The sequence below is a fragment of the Clupea harengus genome, chromosome 1, assembly GCF_900700415.2.
Source record: "Clupea harengus chromosome 1, Ch_v2.0.2, whole genome shotgun sequence".
Lineage (NCBI taxonomy): Eukaryota > Metazoa > Chordata > Actinopteri > Clupeiformes > Clupeidae > Clupea > Clupea harengus.
Genome location: NC_045152.1, coordinates 23787154 through 23806104, shown reverse-complemented (window position 1 = coordinate 23806104; position 18951 = coordinate 23787154). Strand labels below are relative to the sequence as shown.

The 18951-nt window shown below is 40.6% G+C and overlaps 2 protein-coding genes across 4 annotated transcripts; both read left to right on the top strand.

The window, feature by feature from the left end:
- The first annotated feature begins 2867 nt into the window (after positions 1 to 2867).
- Positions 2868 to 7708, top strand: LOC116221493 (phospholipase A2 inhibitor gamma subunit B-like). Its single transcript, XM_031572223.2, has 5 exons — positions 2868 to 3591; positions 6004 to 6123; positions 6294 to 6437; positions 6533 to 6649; positions 6876 to 7708. The coding sequence occupies exons 1-5, from the start codon at positions 3546 to 3548 to the stop codon at positions 7085 to 7087; spliced, it is 639 nt and encodes a 212-aa protein (XP_031428083.1). The 5' UTR covers positions 2868 to 3545; the 3' UTR covers positions 7088 to 7708.
- Positions 7709 to 9372: 1664 nt separating this feature from the next.
- LOC105898702 lies at positions 9373 to 18951 on the top strand. 3 transcript variants are annotated; one of them, XM_031572207.2, is made up of 12 exons: positions 9376 to 9676; positions 10318 to 10413; positions 11918 to 12059; positions 12839 to 13555; positions 13854 to 13967; positions 14067 to 14153; positions 14275 to 14408; positions 15701 to 15777; positions 16811 to 17005; positions 17092 to 17268; positions 17965 to 18023; positions 18160 to 18951. In XM_031572207.2, exons 3-12 carry the CDS (start codon positions 11925 to 11927, stop codon positions 18586 to 18588), a joined length of 2124 nt encoding a protein of 707 aa, XP_031428067.1. In that variant the 5' UTR covers positions 9376 to 9676; positions 10318 to 10413; positions 11918 to 11924; the 3' UTR covers positions 18589 to 18951. The 3 variants fall into 3 exon arrangements, with proteins under 3 accessions (XP_031428073.1, XP_031428067.1, XP_012681204.1); XM_031572213.2 differs by lacking the exon at positions 10318 to 10413 and having other exon boundaries at positions 9373 to 9676; positions 18227 to 18442; XM_012825750.3 differs by lacking the exon at positions 10318 to 10413 and having other exon boundaries at positions 9377 to 9676.

Below are 18951 nucleotides of genomic sequence, written 5' to 3'. Positions count from 1 at the left end.
TATTCAGTCACATATTAGAGGATAACCTACATGCCAGGTATGTTCACCTGTTGCGGCCACATGTGAGTCCTGTGTTTTCTTTGTACTTCTTTCCCTCTCTGTAGCTCCGCCCAGGTTGTGCTACACCTGATTGCTAGATGAGGTGCACCTGGCCAGATGATTAAACAGCAGTTAAAATCTCCAGGTTCCTGGGTTGCTCTTCTTGGGACACATCAGTAGGGTTATTAGGGACAGTGTCATCGTAACTGCTATAGGTTTCCACTTGAAGGTCACAAAATCTAACACATCAATATGTGATGCTGTGAGAAGGAGATGAACATCAGTAATCAATATGATTACATTGTCAGACACCCACTGGGAAGCCGCTCCAGCTCAATAAGGCACTGTTAACTAGCTAGCCATTAACATCTCCAGGTGGATTCTCGGCAGAAAACACTTCTTCTGCACATGATCCATAACCCTAACCACATTCATGACAAAACCATACTACCACGTTACTTAATTGCAGAAAACAAACATTCTTTGTAAGTATGGTGACAACTACCACGACTGTCAGAAGAGAACATGTTGTGAAACATATGGAACAAAAGGGCAAAAAGGAGTACACAAATTAATGTCTCAAAATCATTAGCATGACCTGCACAAGAGAGCCGTGGGTTCAGTCTCTCTCTCTCTCTCTCTGTCTGTGTTTGTGTGTGTAGGTGTTGGATATTTTAGTATCAACAATACGCAGTTTGTTATAATAAGGCAAAGACACACAGTTGTAGAATTTAGACAATTGTATTTATCTTTGCAAAGAGGGAGAGAAGTTACAACATTACTGCTGCCAATTCAACTCCGAAGGTGCAGTCCCTTCTTGCAGCCTTTATAGCCATGTGTTGTTCCTCATTTGGGGTAGACAGCTTCAAGCAAGTTTAAGCAAGTTAAAACTATGATCAACAGAATTTCCTAACAGTAGGCCCACATGCCGTGAATGTGTTTGTTTGTATACTCAGGCAATTGAAATGGGTAGGCACAAGAAATCTTGGCTACCCAATAAAATACAATTATGTCAACAATGTAATGAAGGTGAGGTAGAGACAGAGCTTTACTTTCATACTGAATGCAGCCAAATTAGAACCATCTGAAATAAATTATTTGACAAGACTGACTTAACTTATCCAGTACTGAAAAAAACGCCTTTTCTATTAGGTGAGCGCAATAAGTGTAGCCTCTTGGCAGCACAACATGCCACTCTCTGAAGGACAGTGAGTGAAGTGACCCCACACAGGCACACACTTAAACACATACATACACACCCACTTACACTTAGACTTACACTTACACATCCACTTACAGATACACAGACACGACTACACACACGCACACAAACACCCACAAACACCAACATAGCTGTTCAAAGATTGCGTAAGCAATCAACAGTATTGCTCTTCTTATTTTTTTTTAAATGTATTGTTATCAAACATGTTTTTTTGACACTGCTACTACTCCTAGAGCTTTTGAGATATGGACACCACTCCAAATTTGACACATCCGTCGAGATCCCATGTAGTGTGAGTGTATAGATGGTTGCACTGTACCCTATCGTCTCGTCATTTTTCATCCCTCTTTTTTCCTATTGAAATGCAGGGTTGAATGCTTGACTTGGCTCACTCTGCCAGCTGTACACTCTGCCATCTTCACGCTTTAAAATCTAAAAGCCATTCTTTAACAGTCGCTCAGAGCTCTCTAAAATCTTCGTTTGTATACAGTGAGGGTCTGCTAATTTTGAGCAATCACACTTTGCATTTTCTTGCGTAAATGCATCTTTAGTTCTTATTTGTCATCAGCCTTTAGATTACTGACTGTGACCTTTGTACTCTTGTTCATATTCATGTTATAGTAATCACCGTGAGTGTGTGTGTGTGTGTGTGTGTGTTTGTGTGTGGCACAGGTTAAACCTTTAGCAACCATGTAGTCATCGTATCATACAATCGATCTGTCGAGCTTTGCACTGCAGTCTAAACTTTTTCTATGTCGATGCGACGGAGCTTACAGAAACTATGGTATTCAGCAGAGCTACTAAAATACGGCAGATGTTAAAAACCGGACATGCAGGTAGTATCTGCAGCATAAAAGGGCCCCAAAATGTAGGCTACGAATTAGGGTGGCCATATATGGTCCTCTCAATTTCGCTAGGTTGATAGACTACTAATAGGCTGTAAATACTTATTTAATTGGCTGGCTAGCAATTAATTAGCTATTAGCAGCTTAACTCAGGTAATAAAAAGTGCAGGGATGCACATTAACATTAACATAACAACCGGAATAGAACCACATTACACCTGCATTGGTTCACCCTCTAAGGTTTAGGTATGTAAGTATCTGTCTGCAATCTGTCTTTCACGACACCAAGCCGTGGAAGAAAAGTCTGATGAGTATTCAGATAACTCATATTACATGTTTTATTTCCACTATGGGGTTCATTTGTAGAAAGTTGTAGCAACCTTGTGAGTCCTTTGCCTCACAGTGTCTCCACTTCAGCTGACGTTATGCGTGGGGAAAAAAATCTTTAATAATAACTTAAAAACCATAGTAGCAAAAAAGTTTCTTTTAACAGCACAAACCAGCACAAACGATTGAGACTATTTTGATGAGATTTGGACGTGGCCGGGGGCTGGTGACGTCACACGTGTGAAGAATAAGCTGTACACATTTAAAATACATAATAGCACGAGAATTAGAATTCTTCTAATCTAACAGCACAAACATAGCACAAACGATTGAGACCATTTTGGTGAGATTTGGACGTGGAAGGGGGGCTGGCCAGAAAATTTAATTTTGAATTACTCAAAACTCTTAATAGCACAAACGATCATTTCTACGGCACAAACCAGCACAAACCTAAAGCACAAACGAACAGCAGTGGTATTTTGATATTTTGAATGACTCGGGGGCCAGCTTCACTCAGGCGACGGTTTCTTTCTCTACCTCTGTCTCAGTTCAATTAAGTTAAAATAGACTTCCTTTATTGACATGGACACAAAAAGCAATATTGTTCAAACTAATTTTAGGAACAAAACACATGCAAGGCTATATAGGGATAAAAAAGAAAACAAAATGGTTTCCTCTTTCGTCACGCATGTAATCTTAATATCTAGGTAGATATATCTCTACAACCTACCAATTTAAAAAAAAAAAAAAAAAAAAGCCCCAGGCAAACTTGACTTGACATTTCCAACAGCCAGAAACTTCCCTGGCATCCTTCCTACACACTAAACCTGTTTCCTAATCCCAGACAGAACCCCAGCGGCATTTTGTCGCAATTCAGCCACTATGAAAGTAGCCTACTGCCTTTAGAGACGTTATGAATGAGGGCGTATCAAGGGTGTGGTGAGAACTTGCTGAAACACATCCTCTTTCCCTATGATGGGAACATTTGACGCAACTCGGTCCTCAACTCCTCATTTCAAAGAAGGGTTGGTTAAGAAGGCTACCCATTTCTTCACCGGAAAGACTACAAGGAAATCTGTTTAATTTCGCACAAAGGAAGGCTACAGAGGAATATGTTTAATTTGTTACTGTTCGCGATTTGTACCACCTTCGCAGTTGGTGAGTTATTGTGCAACGGTTCGACAACAGCACAGCACACCCAGCATCCGCACTTAAACACTGAGCGTTGACAATGCACATTGTTTTCGGCGGAATTTGGTTTTGGAGCTGTGTTTCGGTCTTCGACTTATTTACCTTTTTTGTCTAGAAATCTACCTTTTCTTTCATTTAAACATGTATCTTAAGAAGTTAAAAAGAATCATGGTTAAAATGTTGAGATTTCATTATTTTATCCAACAACTATGTTATTGTAATGTGGATTTAAAAAACACAGTACAATATATGTGTTGTTTTATTCAGTAAATAGACTATTAAACTTATATAACATATATTTATATATCACTCGGAATTTATACCTGCCGCTCCCGTCCTTGTGCACGGCGCCGCTCACCAATAATGACAGCATTTCCACTGGCGCATGCCAGAAAGTTTGAACCAGAAATCATCAGTCATGTGGCTTTTATTACCCTCGTTCAGAATGAGGGCGAAAGAGAGAAAGCACACAAGGCAAAACATTGGTGGTGTGAATAAACGCACGGATAGATGATACCAAACTGAATATGTGTACATTCATGGCCAAAAGTTTTGGCAGTGACACAAATGTTGTGTTTAGCCAAATTTACTGCTTCAGTAAATGGTGGCCAGGAAGGAAAGAGGCACGGGTTGAACCTTCTAATCACCCTTGCCCATGCACACGTACAGAAGGGTCGCTTCTTACGTACATTATTTCTTACGCACACACACAGATAGAGAGGTGTCAGGCATCAGAGGTACACAGAAACACAGAAAAGCCATGTTGCAGTACACAAAGGCATATGATTCATACAAAGGAATTAACTATTACAAAGGTAACACATATTCTTGATCATAGTCTGGAGTTTCACAAATATTTCTATCAGTATATTTAATGCCAAGTTCAAAGTACAATTCTATGGGCTGATCCACATAGTGGCGTTGGCATTTTAGTGGCAAATAGAGTAGTGGGATCCCAAAAGGGTTGTGAGGTAATAGAAAAGGAAGGATATTGCGTGGAAATGCAAGACTTATTGCAAGGGAATGGAAAACTTATTGCGAGGGAATGCAAAAGTATTACGCTTTCGTAGAGAGGAGAGGCAAAAAGAACAAACACTCACATTATTTGCTTTAATTAATGATTAGAGGGAGAGAGAGAGTATTCGTTTATTGCCTGAGTGAGCAATAGCATCCTACAGTGGCGTTGTTAGGTCAGAGTGATTTAAGCACTGAGTACTTTCGTCCTGAAAACCGAGATGTTTATAATAAAACAACAGACAGACTGTGTGAGTGGAACTTAACTTTTAGATTCCAAAAGGACGGAGCTAGCGGAGGAGCATAGTTTAAGTTGGAGGACGTGCCTACCCAGATGTAAGGCTCCGGTTTGAAAGCCTTCTTGGCCATTTCAAGTAGAAAACTCAAGATGAATCCTTGAGCATGGGTAGCCAATGTATGAATGTGCCAATGTATGAATTAGGTTGATGCCAAATAAACGTTTACTGACGTGACTACATAGCAACCGAAACTATAGCCCTTACTCCAACAATTAGTCCATGTTGAACTGACAGCCAAGTCTGTCAAGTGAAGGTTTCTTTCTCTATCTCTGTCTCAGTTCAATTAAGTTCAAATAGACTTGCTTTATTGGCATTGACACAAAAAACAATATTGCCCAAACTAATTTGAGGAACAAAACACATGCAAGGCTATATACGGATAAAAAATAAAACAAAATGGTATTCTCTTTCGTCACGCATTTCATTTAACTTATCCCAGACAGAATGATTTTTCATGGAACCACTGCAGCATTTGGTTGCAATTCAGCCACTATGATGTTGTTAATGAGGGCGTGTAAAGGATGTGGTGGGAACTTGCTGGGGCACATCCTCTCTACTTGTGAATGGAAAATGTTATGCAACTCGGTACTCAAGGTGTCATTTCAAAGAAGGGTTGGTTAAGAAGGCTACACATTTCTTCACTGGAAAGACTACAGAGGAATCTGTTTAATTTCCCACATGGGAAGACTACAGAGGAATATATTTATTTTGTAATATTACATTGCATTGCATATTAACTTTTTCTTAACTGCGTTTGTGAATGAGGTCCATTGTTCTCTCAGTATTGCATGAACTCTTTAGTGCAGCCCTGTTGACACTTGCATTTCCCAAACATGTTACAGCATCCTCAGATGAGAGTAACATTAAGCAACACTGCACCACACTGGATTTTCTTTAATATGAAATCAGATTTGTCTACATTAAACTGGAACTTAACTTTTACTGTCAATCATGTCCATTAGTACATTTTAAGTAAACAGATATTTGACCAATTGATTTCAGATGAGATGTTGCCAAGAACCAAACGGCATATATTTGGTGTTTATTAATATTATTTGTGTTGTAGGACAGACTCCAGAGGAATGTTATGAGTGTTCAGGTGAGACATGGGAAAGCTGTGCTGGGGTGAACCATACCTGTCGCATTTCTGAGAAATGTGTGTCTGCAGCTTCTGCATTTACTCAAGGTATTACCATTTTCATTTATTTGATGTGCATGTATGTATATGGTTGTTGTGAGGATGGGACAGAACTGTAAACACTTCTGTGTTAGTGGCTGTGGTGTGTGAACACCAAATGACAGATTGAACTCTGTTAGTGTGTGTGATATATTTTAATCTCTGTGGTGGTTTGACAGAACTGGCTGGAATACGCAAAGACTCCATCGAGAAAGTGCATAGAAGATGTGCAGATACTACACTCTGTGAGACGGACTTCTCTGTAAACTTTGGACCTGCTAGCTGGAATATCATGACCAAGTGTGGTGCCAATCCCACTCTGGGTAAGATCGAACCATTTTGCCATCAGAAAATTTGACCCAGCACTGTATATCCATTTCCCTCAACTAGTCCCTCTCTCTCTCTCTCTCTCCCTCAGGAAATGAAAAGAAATACAAGAACGGACTGAAATGTTTTGGATGTATTTCTTCCCCCTCTGAATGCACTAAAACATTGGAATGCAAAGAAACTGAGACCATGTGCATCAGTGCTTCAGGTAATCATATCATAACTCTCTGTGTGTGTGTGTGTGTGTGTGTGTGTGTGTGTGTGTGTTTGTGTGTGTGTGTGAGTGTTTGTGTGTTTGTTAGAAAGGACCTGACTGGTAGGACTATTAGGATTGGTTGACAGGATTTACTGATACAAGCATTGCTGAGGTTTTAGGTGAATAAACAACACATTTAATATAATCTGACAACCATGAACATTTGTATTTCTCACAGAGACTGTTGCTGGGAACATTATGGTCAACAGAGGTTGTGCAACTGAAGCCATGTGTGAACTAAGAGAAGACATTTCTGATGTGGTGGGGCCTGTGGTAGTTGGACAGGTGTCCTGCTGTAAAGGGAACCTTTGCAATGGTAGTGGCATCCTCAAATCCACTTCATCAGTGTGTTTATTGTTGGTCGTAATACTTCCCTGGATGTTACCTTGAAATGGGAAAACATCAGCAAAGAAATGTGGGATAAAAAAATAATTGTTTTGCTAGACTTCCAGAATAACACAAATGAACACAAACAGTATCGTTTAAAAGTTATATTAATGTAATTTCAGGCATATTGGTTTTGTACATATTTGTTGACAATTTGATAAGGACATGCAATCAAATATTTGACCAAGTCTCTTGTTTTGGTCATCTCATGGTCATGACATGGACAGTTGCTGGGGGTTTCAGGATATTTGGTGGTTAAGTCTCACTACACCAAAAGTCATCACCCAAAGATGATGAGGAAATCACAAAATTAACATGACGACCATAAAACTGGAATTAGAAAATTTGAGAAAAATTATATCACCAGGTTGACATTAGATTTTTAAAAATATTTTCCAATTGTTTATACACAAAAATCTAAAATGTGGCACAAGTTCTAAAACCAGTCCCTCAATGATCAAAACCCCACACCAAAACTATAAGTAACTGCCTTAAAAGCCTTAAACATCCACATGTTGTAAAAAAAACACTCCAATATGTAATCATTTATCACAATGTATATTGCGTTCAGGTTGTTTGTTGCAAAATGCTGGTATTATTACACAATGAAGTGAACATTTATTACATTGTGGAGAATTATTACAAAATGCAGCCTTACAGGTTAATGTGTTCCTACAAGGACAGAGGATTAGAATCCAATATGTCAGAGTATCAGGGATGGATTAACGAACGGGCCCAGGCCCAGGGGCCCATGAGCTCAGGGGGCCCCTAAGCCAGAGCGTCTGCGTGAAGTCGCTGTTATGTATCTCTTATTTGTGGTTGAAAAAGGTGTATTTTGTTCATTTGCTAATGGCTTTAATTGAGTGTACCTGTGCTGTGTTACAAAATGTGCATGTGCGCCAGGGGCGTAACTATAGACAATGCAGCTAGCGCGGAAGGTTCGTAGGCAAAGCAGACACTGCTTTCTAAATTTATTCGAACTTATGGATGGTTTTCATTATATCGCTAGTTAAATGTGAAAGTGATCAAGGATGATTTTTTGATAGACTATAAAATACCTGCTTATCTTACATACACTATAGAAACTATTAAAAAGCCGATTCAATTAAATGAATAATTTCTTATTTAATTTGTTATTTTTGTCATATACAGATATGCAATGATGATTGCTGGGTAATATGTATCTTGTTTGCCAATGTCAAGTCTCTATTTGATCATGTGACGAGACGATACGATATAGCTAGTTTAGGCGCAGAATCTGAATGTCAAGACTTACAAGCTGACTGAGCACAGCCAGAGGCACAGTACACTTGAAGAACGACGCCTTTCAAACATAAAAGTGGTGATGCATGATTTGCTCTTTCAATGGACAGGATAGCCAGCCCATTCCGCCCTGTCCTGCCCCATGCTGCTCAGGTAGGTCTTAATCAGTTTCAATTTGGAAAAGAATCACTCGGCTGTTGCCCTGTCACATGTAATGTCAGAAACAATAGCAGGGCAGTGCACCGAAGGTGGATGTTACGGAGTAAACTTTGACCTGTTTACTTTCCCAATACAATAGCTAAAGTATCTAATTCGACCGTTAAATCCCCCCAAAAATATAAAATATATACTGTATATACGCCTAATGGTGTTTGTGTGTGCGTGCGTGTTTTGCGAGTGCACAATTCTTCGCGAAGGGGGGGGGGGCTTTAACATGTCCAGGCCCAGGGGCCCGTGGTCTCTTAATCCGTCCATGCAGAGTATACACATCATTTCTCTCTCCTGTGTTTAGTGGCATTCAAGCAAGCCTTGTAGGTTGTGTATTGATCAAACACACTCACAGTTAGGCATTTACAATTCAAACCAGACACTGTTCTTAACTCCAAAATATGAAAACATTTTCTGTTCTGCCCCTTGATTATATTTTGGCACCCCAATTTCTCTTGGCAAAAGATATGATGGAAAGCCAGAAAAATAAATAGACTACAGGGTATAAAAACGTGCACGTCTTTTAAGACATGCCTCTTGCTTGCTTGAAATGTACTACCACTCATTGTCTCCCTGTGTGGTCACCTTTTCTGACCAACCTGTCCACAGAAGCACCTGTTGCTCAAGACATGTCTCCTTGACAATCAGAATCTTCCCCTTTTCCATATGGTGCACTCTCATGTCAGATAATATGTTTTTAACTCTCTGAGTTTACATTTAAGGTCTTAACAAATAATAGATGGTTAATACCATAGGGATTTTCCCCAGTCATTCTTTCTTGCATGTCAGATTTTGTGGTTTTTGCAATGCTCTTTTGAAATCCACCTATAACCTTTCACAAGTTAACTGTCACTGGCCTACTCACTCAGAATCAAAAGAAAAAAATCTGAATTGACTGTCACTTTGGTGTTTTAAGAGCATGTTCAGTCCACTGACTAGATCGGGGAGAAAGAAAAGGTTTTCAGGTGAAGGAGTGTGAGCCCTTGCTTTATTCTCCAAGCCGGTAAGTGGCGATACTGCTTGCCAGCCATTGAGTAACAAAATAGAAAACATGAGGTAGAGTTGAAAATACCTAAAATCTTTAGTTGCCAACTTCATCTCTGGGCTGCGTGGTGTGCTGTTGTAAGTATTTCCACGATTACAGTTATTGAAGAAGCTACGTTGCATTGCAAACGCATGATCTTGTGCAAACATTTACCTAGCATAATCGCTAGTTTACTAACTTCCATGTGTAGTTGGGCGGCTGGCTAGCTGAAGTGAAAGCGAATTAAATTAGCATTACTACAAGTTCCTGGTGCCAAACGTGTAACGTTAATATTCCTATGCATTCTATGCGTTTTAGTTAATGGCTTTAGACATTTCAATCATGGCACCCAGTAATTTCATCTCAAATCGGTAATCATGTTTAATGATGGGCTATGTATTGGTGCTGAATGTGGAGGAAATTAATTTATGAATTTTGTCGGTGAGAGGAAAAATAGAGATCTGATTAAACATTCTTGTCTTCTTGTCAGAGTGAAGACTCTCGGCCGAGGCCAGAGCTCATACACCAGCAAATGGTTCAGAGGTCTGACAAAAGTAAAACTAAAGATTGCTATATCTATGGATGCACCCAAATCTGAATATGTTATTCGGGAAAGCACAGATAATGCAATGTAAACAGATATTTCTTCTACCCGAAGTTTGGCGTAATTATTTGGGAAAAAAAGTCAGCTCCATGACTTGTTATACTTGCTATTAACGCCCCGCTCACACGTTTGTAGAGTTGGAGACAGGTTGCCAGCTAGCACCTTGCATCATCAGACGCACGTTTTCAGCAGACAGTGACTTGTGTGTGTGAACTGGCAGCATACACTTCGGTAAGACAAAGCAATTATCATTATGCTAATATCTGTTAGAAACTTTCAACACAGTAACCTGGTGTAGTGTCTGAAGTAAATGTAACATTTTATAAAACGTGTTAAATATGCGTCCTTTGGCCATTATGAAGACTAGGCTATTACTTTCATATTAGGCGGCTAGGTAAGGTTTCACACAAAAGCCATTGATTAAAAATAGCTTATGTAAGCAATTCATGAAATTAATATAAACATATAATGACGTTATCTTGTAATGGTGTTACACTCAAATATTTGTAATTAATGTTTAATATAGCTAGCTAATGTTTCAAATAACATTAGCTTAGCTATCATGCTTCATACTATAGACCTTTGTATTTTCATGATGTTTGATCATTTGATCTTCATAATACAGGTGATTTCAATCCAGTTCAGATGGTATACATTACAAGTAAAAGACATGGAAATGTAAACAGGTCTCGTATGTAATGTTTGTATGTGTAATTTGAATTTCGATAACTCCTCCACACACAGACACTATTTTTTAGGAGCTAGTAATGGACTAATCCAAAAAAAATCAAACAACCAGCTCTATCTGGGAGCACTTCACAACCAGCCCAACTGAGGGGACGCAAGTTGGCTGCAAATTGTGCAAGGCCACAGTAAGCAGAGGCAGGGATGTGAAACACCTAACAACATCAGTAATGCACAACCATATGCATCTCAAACATCCCTTTGTGACCATGTCTGCCCAGCAACCCCTCCCCCAGATATGGATACTACACAGCCACGACGAGCCTCTGTTGTGACCGTGTCTGCCTAGGCCCCCCCAGCAAAGTCTAATACACAGCCACCAATAATGGCTGTCCAATTCAAAAACACCATACACAGACAACCACCTGACTGCCAAGCAAATTACAGAAACTTTGGGTGAAATTATTTGCCTGGACCTCTATTCAGTTGTTGAAAACACAGGTTTCTGATCTAGCTTTCATAACGGACGCAAACACCAGGTTGTTGGCTATTTCTCGGCACAACAGCTTGTTGTAACAGTTAAAAGGTGGTGGAACATTGTCACACACAGTTAATCAGAGTTAATTTAAGACAGATGAAAAACTAACAATGAAAATCTCATACAGACAATGAAGAAATAAATCTGTCATTATTAGAGAACATTAGTGACATCAGCATGGTAGTTTAACTTGTAATTCTATAAGTAATAATAATATGTCGTTAATGTACTGCAGCACAACACAGCTTTTTCACAGGTGAGGAGATAATCCTGAATGACTGGGTTGGCTTTCTCAGTAGTTTACGGCGGTGTTATTTACTGTGTGTGTGGTTGTTATTTACTGTGTGTGGGATTGTTATTTACTGTGTGTGGGATTGTTATTTACTGTGTGTGGTTGTCTGTTTTCTTAACTATTGGCAGTTCCAGAGCAGGTTTGTTTTTTTGTAAATGAAGCTGTCGGTGCACAAAAATGTACCACCTATCCCACTATTCTCTTTCACTGTTTTTTGTAAGACCAAGGATGGACCCAAGGGAACTTAGAAAAGAAGTTCCCAGGGCAAGAAAGTCAATGGTAATCACTAACAGGCATCAAGTGAAGCTGCTGCGGAGGGTTCTTTCTCAGTTTACTCCCTATTATCCACCGTCAGAAGCAGAGGTGAGTGGATGGTAAACACTGTTTACACACCTTTTTAAATGTCAAAATAGTGTTTACTAGAGGTCGACTGATTAATCGGGCCGATGTCCGGCATTTGTAGTTAATCGGCATCGCTGATGCCCAAGCTCATATGGGATATAAATGTAATAGCTCTGTCGAATAGAGATTTTATCAATTTTTTGTTAGTGTTTTTCATCTGAGGACTTGGTCTACCAATTTGAAGAGAGTAAACATTTGCACATAGTTGTTTTATTTTTAACCAAAATACTAACCTTGTTTTTTGTTTTTAACCCCCCTCAAAATAAATAAAACAGCAACATGATATTGGCATTATACGTCGGCCACCGTCCGCCCTGTTCTGTAAATATCGGCTTCGGCCATTGAAAAACCCATATCGGTCGACCACTAGTGTTTACTCACCTTTTTATGATTGTTTACTCACTTATACTCTCTGTATTATGTCCTATTGCCATTGTTTTAGTAGCCCACTCCACATCTCTTTGTAATAATACAAAATAACATTTCTGTTTTGCAATGTTTTGAAGCTTTAAAAACTATGAATTTTTCAGCTTCAGTTTCAATAATTCTGTATGTCTAAATAAACTGGGAAAAAAGTATGGAAATTGCCAATATGTCTTGTTTGTTCCTTGTTACTGATTGAGAGTTCAATCATCCAATCCACCAAACAACTCAAAACAAGCGTTAATACCAACAGGAGAATACACTGCATTGGCAGAGAATTTTATTGGGCGCTAATTTGTATTTTTTTACCACTATAGCACTGCTCAGAAGCCCCTGAAGAGAGGTTGGCACCGCAAAATCAAAACAGTCCTGAAACCACAGCAAGTGACCAGCTCAAAGACTCAGTCAGTCATGTACCTCAAGTACCGTCATCTGTTCCACTGCAGCTCACAGTGAATGCTCACATGTCTAAAGAGGAGCCTACTCTTAATGTAGACATTCCTCTATCTACACCTCATGTCACAAATGAAAGCAGACCAGTCACAGTGGAGACAGAGGAAGAAAGCAGGAACTCTGCCTTACTCTTGAAAATTGAAGCACTCAAGAAAATACGCATTGCCCCCATTAAACAGCTAAGCGCGCCGGTGGTGACGACACCCAACACTGTGCAGTCAGCTGCCGTCTCTGACGAGGATGTCCCGACTGGTTTCATCAAGCAAAACGATGATTCTTGCACCTCGCGTGATAGACAGGACATGGAGACAGACCCAGCAGAGGTTGTTGAAGATGAGGAAATGGACATCGATGTGGAGAGAGTAGATGGCAGGGGCCGCCTACTAGTGAACAATAGCAGCGCCATACCCCAGTTATATTTATCTCCCGATTCTCTTGCAAATCCAGAGAGTAAGCACATACTCTCCAGTGACCATGAAGCTGGGCGCCATGGAACAGGCAAGGAGGACGACCTGTTGGACACTAAAGTGGATGTGAAGACAAGGGGGGCTGCAAATGGACTGTGGACTCGTCTGGAAAAGGTCTGTCTGCCCTGTGTGAGGGAAGATACAGCCATGCCAGTCAGTGTGCTCAGGAATATTAGTTTTTTTTTTCTTCATTTCAGGTTGCGTGATTTTTATTTAATGAGTTGCAAAAATGCACGTAAGAAAATAGGGTACCCACAAAACAGAACAGCACATTGTATTACAAAAAACGGTATTTGAAAGTTTTGTTACCAAAAAAAAACTAAGGGTTGTTCTTAGTAACAGTTGTCTGTGATGACCTGAACCAATGGCATGGATTTGTTTCCATCTCTGTTGCAATCTGTTATTCACACAGCTTGTTCAACATATGGTGTCAGAGCAAGTTGGACAAAACTTCACTCTGTTTGAAAAAAATCTTCAGGAGCTTCATGACAGGGTGATGAACATTGAAAAGGGCACTAAACAGCAGGTCGGGGGTTGCTCTTGGCTCTATATACAAACACACATATGCATACACTGTGTTTGTAAAGATTCATCTTTTATTAATCAGCATCCTTTTCAATTTCAGATTCACAAGCTATCCAGACAGCTCCAAATGGCTAAAGAGGACTCAATCTCCAGGAATGCATCTATGGTTGATGCTAATGCTGCTACTGTAATTACTACTACTACTACTACTACTACTACTACAAGAACAATTCCCTCTAACAACAATACCAATAACAATGTATGCTTTAGTTAAATGAATAGTTGTTTGTCTCTCTGCTGTTGTTCAGGAGTCTACATATCTTGCCTGTGCCACTCCACCCACACCTCTCGAAGGACCCTGGTTTGCTGCTGCTGCTGCTGCTGCTATTGTGTTTCAAAATGAACCTCCTGTCCACACCTCAGACTCTGCGCCCATTAGCTGGTCAGTCTAACTTGTAGCTTGTGTAGTTGTTTTTTCATGTTTACATTTTGAAATCGCCGAGGTGCATTTTAGGTAAAACAACTTCATGCATAGTGTTTGTCCATATACACAGAAAGCTCCTCTAAGCAAATCTTTGTACAATGAATAAGCTAGCTATTTTTAAGAACCTGACTGCTGTCCTTGAAACATCACTAAAGGAACCCTCCTCTCTGTAAACAGCACCTTTTAAACATGGTATGGCTTAATTATCAGACAACCCCCTTAGAGATGGGCATCCCTGACTGACAGTCATTTTGTGTGCGCACAGCACATTGAATGGGCAAAGTAAACTGTCCTAAGTATGCAAAAAGATGGTGGCAAGAGCTGTTGATATCCCATATAGAGTGTTTAAGGGAATTCAACAGAAGAGTATCCCCAAACCTGGGCCCTGCCAGGGATTTTCATTTACCAGCCAAGCTGTTAAAATAACTGGGATTAACAAATCCTCTCTAGACAACATGATAACACCTGTTCTGTCTAGGGCAGGGTGTGCCTCCGAAATTATTGCACTCACTCAGCATGTCAATGGCAAGAACGCATTGTCTGGGGGAGCAGATACCGCCTCTGCTAAATATCGGGGGGCGAGAGTGGGGGACATCTACAAAGTTTGCCAGAGGAAGCAGAGTCAAGCTAGATGGATGTGACCTTGGAAATGAGACCAAGGAGTCACGCAAGAGTAGCTCCGATGGAGAATTCCCCGAACACCAGACACATGTGAAGGAGAATCGCAGATTACAAGTCAAGCATGGACAAAATGCCAGGGGGAGCTTTGAATATTCAGAGTCAGAGTTGCTCCCTTACAAAAATCTCTGAACCATAGTAAAAAAACAAGGTGCCAAAACTAGAACCCTTTGCCTGGCTGTGCATGCACCAACTATTGCATGAACTGTTCTTCAAGGTTCTTGGTTCCATTACACTTAGTTACCATTTACAAAAAAGTGCCAGCCTAAATTATTATGATGGAGTCTCACTGCCAAAGTGATTATGACTAGTTATAAATGTCAATATTCTCCTTAGTAGTGTAAGTAATGCAAAGGTAAAACAGATGAACTTTATTAGTTGCACTGTGTTATGAGCCATGTAATATATTGCTACATACTGTGGTTTAACAATATGACATGTACATGTGTAAATCGATACAGACCTGCACTGAATACTCTTTAATTAGCTTTGTTTATGACTTACCTCTTAACTGATTTACCATGCCTGTCTACCTTGTCTGTTTTAATGTCATTTTCCCTCTGAATATTCAGTCCTAGTGATGTAAGAAATTCAGAGAAGCCGGATAGTTTGCCAGCTCTACTAAGCAGTTGCCAGCCAGACTCCAAAGGTTTGCACCCATCTTTTGTCTGTCTGTCTGTATAGTAGGGTGTCTGACTGCTCCCACAGGTGATGCAGTATATTTGATTCATTCTATGCCAAGCCTGTCACAATTATTACATAACCGCCTAATAAGAATCACTATAATTTGAACGGAATACATTTCAAGCACTGGCCCTTTTTAAGGTGGAGAAAATGGTAATAATTATAATTTTTTAGTTATACACAGGAAAATATGTTATATTCATTGTGCTATTGGTAGGGGATATCCCACAGTGGCCAATCCTTTCACTGTTGCATTCTGGTACTCGTACCCAACAACTTAACCAATATAACTACTGCCCAACCGCAGGATACAACAGCAAAGCACAATTGGCTGGTGACAGCTGCAACACGCGTTGCATGTTGTACCCGGGATCCATAAAGGCCCTCCTTCGCTGTCTGTAGCCAACAAATGCTAAGCACAACAACATGACTGCCCAACCATAGAACCTGAGCAGTCACCTTCCTTCATTCCTTGAATTAGGCCCACAACACCTTCAGAAGGCTTAACCGTGGTGTCTGGCGTCCCTGAGCCATTCCCCTCCATTCTGATGATGGGTTAGAATACATACCACTGCCAGAGACGACAACAGATACACATAAAGATAGATCTTGACAAGATTTCACATATCTCAGTTTTAATTCAGGTTAATTCACAACCCCAAGTTGTCTGCAAGCACCTCCGCTATAACCACTGGCTTGCTTTTTTTCAATAAAGTAAACTATGCGCTCATAGTCAGAATACAACTCCATGTGTGGACATTGTGGAAGTTGTTTACAGACATCAGTCAGCAATCTCCAATCCAGCCAGTCCTGTGAACTGTTGATCATATTTACGTATATGACCCTTAATCACCCATTACAATTTCAAAATGGGGACTGGCCAAATCATAGAAAGTGTCTTATTAAATATATATATATTTTTTACAGTTCTTCTAAAGTATAATTCTCCTCTTGCCTCCTCGCATCCCTTCACATCTCCCAACCTACTTATCTCTCAGACGTCCTCGAGTCCCACCTCACGGCTCCCTCGACCAGGTCTCCCGTGCTGCCCAACATTCCCCTGGACAGCGCTCCAAGGAATTATCTTGTCCCATTTAGTGCAGCACCTCAACCCTTCATTGCTCAACCAGTCATAGGTCCTGCCACACTCATCTGCCCCGCCCAACCTGAGGGACATGGATGGCATCAGCAGGGTACGATCACAGTGTTTACAATATTTTCAGCCCTGACACTGCCATGCTCGCTAATCCCCTTACCATTTCTCAACTTTTGTCTCAAGCCTCTGCCGAGCTGGCGGGTTCAGCTCAGGCACCAGCAACTTTTCCTGGCATGGGTTTCTCAGTGGGCCCTGGTTCTTTCACTCCAGCTTTTGTTCAGAACCTGACCACCTCCTCCTTGATGCCTGAAGGGGTGGCTTCTCCTGCCATCACATACACCATTGCTGATGCTTGTGAAGGTGAGGTGGCCGTCTCATCTCGACTCTCTTCAGCCTTGCTATTCATATCTTGCACACTGTAGATCCAATGGTGGTCTCCAGTGTCTTCTCTTTAGTGAATGAGACTGATACTAAATGGTCATGGATACCATTGAAACACAGATACCTTTAAAAAAAAAAAAAAGCCAAGAGCTCAGTGTTCTCTAAAATAATGAAGTAAAACCTCACAATGTCACAAAACATTCACGATAGGGAAGACCTATACAACCAATGCCTTGTCTGACATGTCTTACTTTTTGGACCTCTAAATGTCACTTGATATTCATGTAAGCAACCACATTAATTACTTCACAGGTTCCCTAATGTGTGCACACAGGCTCACTGAAGTAATGACAGAAAGGTTAATCAAGTCTCTCAGGGCAACCTGATATGATCTGGTCATGGCCTGTTAGGTAGTGGAGACTTCTGTTGAATGTCATGTTTCACATACTGTAATGTAGATGACTTATGAGAGGTCAGCAGTGATCCTGTGGTGAGGTGTGGCACCCGGAGCCAACTGTGCTCAGATGAAAGTGAAAGGCAGGTGTGTTCAGCCACATGAAACATGGTTATTTCAGCTACAGGCAACCTGACAAAGCAAAATCCTCACTATTGTGTGGATGAAAGGCTGCAGATTTTGTGTTTGAGCTTTGATTCACTTTGCCCCGTTGCTTTCAGTGGCATTCTATTCTGCACCAGAGGGAGAAGCAGCAGTTGATGCGGTCACATCTTTGCAGGTAAGGAGTGATCAGAGTGAAGAAAGCTGTGTTTTATTTCCCCTTTACATCCCTACCTTTAACCTTTTTTAACGATACATATAGTGAATTGCTCATAGTTTTCACATACTCTTTGCTTTTTGTGGTTTATGTATAGGTTCCTTCAGATATCAACCTGAAATGTTCCTCCGATCTCAATCTGCCGCCCTCTCTCCCACGACTAGTCTCAAAGCTTTTCCTGCACCAGCTGCCCCAGGATGCCCTCCAGACCCCCGTCCCCTGTCAGCCTACGCTCAGGTTAGTCTGCCTGCCCAGTCAGACGGGCGTGGAGCTCTCCTGGAGCATGCTTGTGGAGGACGATGCGGCCCTGGAACGCGTGCAAAGTTACTTCCTGTATGCTTGTGTAACCAGTGACCGTCCAGTAACCTGGAAGAATATTGGAGTGCTCCCGGCCAGGACTTTGCCCATGAGCTGCAGGCTCGGACACACTCAGCCGGGGTCCGTCTGTTATTTTGCAGTGTGTGCCCAGGACATCTACAACCGCTTTGGCCCCTTCTGTAAGCCACAGTGTTGGCTAGCCAAATAAGACTCATCACTTACAGCAACAATCAGATCTAAGAATTCTGTTCAGGTGTTTTTTTTGTTGTTGTTATGTTGGAGTGTAGAAATGCTGGTCTGTGTTTGAGAGAGAGTATTTTTATAACCTATGGTTAAAATTAAGCCAGCCCAGTATAAACTTTACAGTATTTAAAACAACTACAAAAGAATATGTTGGTGACGTGATGCAAAGTTCATTAAAGCTCTGAATGTGATATTTAGGATGTCACACAGTTTAATTTTTGAGCTGGCTGTTCTTTCCTGGAAAACTGACAATGTCAGAGGTCAGTTATATATTATTTTATTGTTATGAATTAAAAACATCACTGTCTGAATAAAGACAGCAACAATA